General features: G+C 32.0%; 1 protein-coding gene across 1 annotated transcript; it reads right to left on the bottom strand.

Moving 5' to 3' along the window:
• Positions 1 to 665: 665 nt before the first annotated feature.
• On the bottom strand, positions 666 to 5,479 carry LOC127703065 (uncharacterized). Its single transcript, XM_052207458.1, has 4 exons — positions 5,334 to 5,479; positions 4,036 to 4,170; positions 1,278 to 1,515; positions 666 to 853 (listed from the first exon to the last, which is right to left on the bottom strand). Exons 2-4 carry the CDS (start codon positions 4,123 to 4,125, stop codon positions 810 to 812), a joined length of 372 nt encoding a protein of 123 aa, XP_052063418.1. The 5' UTR covers positions 4,126 to 4,170; positions 5,334 to 5,479; the 3' UTR covers positions 666 to 809.
• Positions 5,480 to 5,714: the final 235 nt, after the last annotated feature.

Here is a 5,714-nt window from a genome sequence, read left to right as displayed (position 1 = left end):
CACTACATGTCCACACCCTTCACTTGTTTTTACACTTAATATACGACTCTTACCAAATTTACCATCTACTTCTGTAACTTCAATAATTTTATACCATACACTAGTTGGAAGGTTCTTCCATTTCAACATTTCTTCATTTTGTTCTTGTACCTTCTCTTCCAAATCACTAATACTCATAAAGTCATTATCAAAAGAAGCCATCATAATATAATACTATAGTACTCAAGTGTTTATAGTTATTTGTTTCAATTTTATATTACTACTTTAAAATTCAACTCTTACTCCTATTTAAAATTTTTACACCATTTTTCAAAATGTTAAAAGTGTTAAAAAATCAACTCTTACTCCTATTCAAATTTTTTTTCAAAATTTTTAAAATGTTAAAATTGTTAAAAAATTTTGAGTTGTGGAAGAATCAGCCTTTCTCTACTACTTACGGCCGTAAATTTTTGCGGTCGTATAAATAGGCAATGAAATACAAAAGCAATTTCAAGTATATACAACGACGGTATCGACACTTTTCATTGCCTATGCGGTATGGATTTTGCTCATTGTTGAAGGCGGAAAAGTGACCTATAAGGTTGTGAACTTCTAAGTCATTTGGTCTCTTGTGAAGAAATGTCCCATTAGCAATCATACCATCTATAAATTGATGTAACTAAGACTTATATTAGATATAGCTATCTTTTATTTATAGCAAGTTACATAAGGAGAAATTCCTTAAAGAATTTAAGACAATATAATTATCAGTTTGGTTATAATTGAAGTTGTACAGTTCCAGTCTTCACAGGTTGATATATTTTGTCGTTTTATTTTCCCATTCCCATTCCCATTCTCATAAGTCCAGCATATTCTGAAGAAAAAAAAGTAATTTCTAAGAACACATAAAATATAGTATTCATGTATACCTGTACATAACTGGAAAATTATAGCTTTGCGTTAAAGACATTTGATTATCACAGAATGTTACAAAAAACAGCAAACAATATACCATTGTTCAATATGTGAATTCACGCATAATATCAAATATGCTATTTAGTTTAATACAATCATATGGTCTAAACTATTCATGAAACAACAAGTTAAATCTGTATTGTTTTGCCTGGAAGCGACTTAAAAAAAAATTCAAGTCTCATCGAAAATGCATGTTTACTGGTGACACGAGAAATAGTTGTAGTAGTAATAGTAGTAGTAGAAGTAGAAGTTATAGCAGTACAGTAATAGTAGTAGAAGTATTATTTCCTTGATAAAACATGTCAGTGGAAATGCATACATACCATTTAATTCAATAGTCCCATTTTCATTGAGGTCATATGTGGGATTCCCAAACACCATATTGAAGCCTCGTCTGGTTGTCTTATCAATGGTTATCCCGGTGGTTTTCTTAACAAATTGTATCAATTCATCCACTGTTATATGACCATCGTGGTTTTTGTCTGTCATGCTAAATGCCATCTTCACCGAATCCTCCATGCTTGGTTTTATAGACCTTTTACTGCGATTCTGATGCATCATCTAAAATAGATTAGTATAAATTATATATTTTTACCCTTCCGGAGCATCTGAGATCACCCCCAGTTTTTGGTGGGGTTCAAGTTGCCCAGTCTTTAGTTTTCTATGTTGTGTTGTGTGTACTATTGTTTGTCTGTTGTTTTTTTCTTTTCTAGCCATGATGTTGTCAGTTTATTTTCGACTTACGAGCTTGAATGTCCCTTTGGTACCTTTCGCCTCTCGTTTATATTTGTATACGATGCTAAGAAATAAACCGTGTTTATATCTTTACACAACAAAAAACTAGAGGCTCTAAAGAGCCTGTGTCGCTCACCTTGGTCTATGTGCATATTAAACAAAGAACACAGATGGATTCATGACAAAATTGTGTTTTGGTGATGGTGATGCGTTTGTAGATCTTACTTTACTGAACATTCTTGCTCCTTACTATTATCTCTATCTATAATGAACTTGGCCCGGTAGTTACAGTGGAAAATATTTTGTAAAAATTTACAAAAATTTACAAAATTTATGAAAATTGTAAAAAATTGACTATAAAGGGCAATAACTCCTTAAGGGGTCAATTGACAATTTTGGTCATGTTGACTTATTTGTAGATCTAACTTTGCTGTACATTATTGCTGTTTACAGTTTATCTCTATCTATAATAATATTCAAGATAATAACCAAAAGCTGCAAAATTTTCTTAAAATTACCAATTTTAGGGGCAGCAACCATACAACGTGTTGCCTGATTGGTCTGCAAATTTCAGGGCAGATAGATCTTGACCTAATGAACAATTTTATCCTCATCAGATTTGCTCTTAATGCTTTGGTTTCAGAGATATAAGCCAAAAACTGCATTTTACCCTATGTACTATTTTTTAGCCATGTCGGCCATCTAGGTTCCTGGGCGGGGTCATCGGACACATTTTTTAAACTAAATACTCTAATGATGATTGTGGACAAGTTTGGTTAAATTTGTCTTAGTAGTTTCAGAGGAGAAGATTTTTGTAAAAGATTACAAAAATTTACAAAAAATGGTTAAAAATTGACTATAAACGGCAATAACTCCTTAAGGGTAAACTGATCATTTTTGTCAAGTTGATTTATTTGTAGATCTTACTTTACTGAATATTATTGCTGTTTACAGTTTATCTCTATCTATAATAAAATTCAAGATAATAGCCAAAAACGGCAAAATTTCCTTAAAATTACCAATTCAGGGGCAGCAACCCAACAACGGGTTGCCTGATTGGTCTGAAAATTTCAGGGCAGATAGATCTTGACCTAATGAACCATTTTAATTTCATCAGATTTGCTCTAAATGCTTTGGTTTTAGAGATATAGGCCAAAAACTGCATTTTACCCTATGTACTATTTTTAGCCATGTCGGCCATCTTGATACGCGGGCGAGGTCATCGGACACATTTTTTAAACTAGATATCCTAATGATGATTGTGGACAAGTTTGGTTAAATTTGTCTTAGTAGTTTCAAAGGTTAAGATTTTTGTAAAAGATTACAAAAATTTACGAAAAATGGTTAAAAATTGACTATAAAGGGCAATAACTCCTTAAGGGGTCAACTGACCATTTTGATCAGGTTGACTTATTTGTAGATCTTACTTTGCTGAACATTATTGCTGTTTACAGTTTATCTCTATCTATAATAATATTCAAGATAATAACCAAAAACGGCAAAATTTCCTTAAAATTACCAATTCAGGGGGAGCAACCCAACAACGGGTTGTCCGATTCATCTTTTTTATCCCGTCAGATTTGCTCTAAATGCTTTGGTTTCAGAGATATAAGCCAAAATCTACATTTTACCCCTATGTTCTATTCTTAGCCATGGTGGCCATCTTGGTTGGTTGGCCAGGTCAACGGACACCTTTTTCGTCAAATTTGGCCCAGAAGTTTCAGAGGAGAAGATTTTTGTAAAAGTTAACGACGACGGACCTTTGGGCCAGGTGAGCTAAAAAGGCATTAGGTTCTCTGTTCATCGGACTATATTTGAAATATGTCCAACAATTTCTTTGAGGATGAGAGCAAGTTCTTATCATACCAGGAGCTTAAGAAAGCGTTTAAATCATCAAAAGAGAACAAATGCATTGATAAGCAAGGCTCCGCAGAACATATTTGCAATACAAAATACATAGTAATCAATTACATTTTAGAAAGAAAAGAAAACAAATTACAGCATTTGAACTACAACATATTAGTATATCCTCATGGAATAACGTAGTTGAAATTGATATCCGGTTTTTAAAATGCAAGCCATCAAAATAAAGAACATTTCAATATTTCAACGTTCATGATCTTGTGCGTATTATTTTTCTTATGAGTTTTATGTTACATTTCCGTAAATTTACTGTCTACAAAATCTTCGTTAAAAATGTAAGAGATTTTTCTTAAATACGTCTTAATCGGAACTATTACCTAATCTATTTGTTTAAAAAGAATAATATTGTTATATACATTATAACAACACAACGAGCAAAATAACTTTAAGAATACTCATTAACAAGGACATATATTTGCCTACCTTTACTGACTGCACTATAAGGTTTGGTACTAAATCATCAGCCAAAATCATTCCAATCAACACAACACAGACTGCCAGTGTAAGTTTCATTTTGATTGTCCCTTACGAAGTTTCCAATAAAGGTAATATATTTGACTGAAATAAAGATATTCATGTATGCTTATTGAGTATACATGTACAATGTGCTTGTAGTTGCTTTCTACATTTTCTCAAATAATGCTGATCACATGATTTTAAATAAGTAAAGTATATCCCGAAAAACACATGTTGTTTAAATTGAACTAATTTATTTTACTACTAAGAAGCTGCTGCGAGTAAAAAAGTTAGTTGGTTATTACAGGACAACTGTAGAATGGAAAACAAATACAAGTTTTTTTCGCTTCACGTTTTTTACTTGTAGTTTCAAAACTACAAAAATGTTATATTTTGCATGAATGTTATTCGAAAAACATTAACGGTACCATTTTTTGCACCAGATGCGCATTTCAACAGTAAATGTCTCTTCAGTGATGCTCGAGGCCAAAATAATTGAAAATTTTAAGCTTATTAAAAACAAATGACGAGCTTGTAAAGCAAAAAAGTATAGCGAAAATCGGGCTAGGAATCAGAGCTTTGTACGAGGGAGATATATTCCTTAATTTCAAATAATTTCTAAAATTTTGTAACAGCAAATTCGACCAGTAGCAAGTATTTCCCTGTGTTAACATGACTTGAAAAATATATAAAGAATCTAAATTATTTTATTGAACTAAAACATGTGATAAAAAAAATGCATCTCAATCCTTTATACTCCTACGATTATATATAATTTGCTTAATGAGACGGCACTTTGTTTTGAAAGATCTTCTTTTTGCTTGAATGAAATTAGTTTAAATGAATATTTGAATAATTCGAACAATGAATATAAGAACAATTTTTATATAGACTATATCTTTGCATTTAGATTATTTTGTAATTTTTATATAATAGTATATAAAATTGAGAATGGAAATGGGGAATGTGTCAAAGAGACAACAACCCGAATATAGAACAGACAACAGCAGAAGGTCACCAACAGGTCTTCAATGCAGCGAGAAATTCCCGCACCCGGAGGCGTCCTTCAGCTGGCCCCTAAACAAATATATATACTAGTTCAGTGATAATGAACGCCATACTAAACTCCAAATTGTACACAAGAAACTAAAATTAAAAATAATACAAGACTAACAAAGGCTAGAGGCTCCTGACTTGGGACAGGCGCAAAAATGCGGCGGTGTTAAACATGTTTATGAGATCTCTACCTTTTTAATAGTTCCTACCTTTTTCGTCTCTGAATCTCGATTTACCAGATTGAGTGTAAAAACTACCAAAATGTCCTTCAATTTATACCATTTCCTTTGCTTAAATTCCATAATCATTAAAAATAAAGATTACAAGTCTAAACTTGCGTCTATCATCACTTTTGATTGGGGATTTCCACTCTAATATCCTGCTACATTAAGTAGATTGAAGTACTTTAGGGTCATGGTTTAGTTGTACAGTAGTAGGATTATTTTTACACGTTACAGATTATATATATAAATAGAATGATGTTGTGCAAGAACATATCCTCGGTAAATCTGTTGAACTGCATTCCCTTTGAATGATTACTGCCACTTTTTTTTACAAATAAAAAACAGAAAAAGGAAAAAAAAAACGTA

This window comes from Mytilus californianus, unplaced genomic scaffold (assembly GCF_021869535.1).
Source record: "Mytilus californianus isolate M0D057914Y unplaced genomic scaffold, xbMytCali1.0.p SCAF_5, whole genome shotgun sequence".
NCBI lineage: Eukaryota > Metazoa > Mollusca > Bivalvia > Mytilida > Mytilidae > Mytilus > Mytilus californianus.
This window is presented reverse-complemented; position numbering and strand designations above follow the sequence as displayed.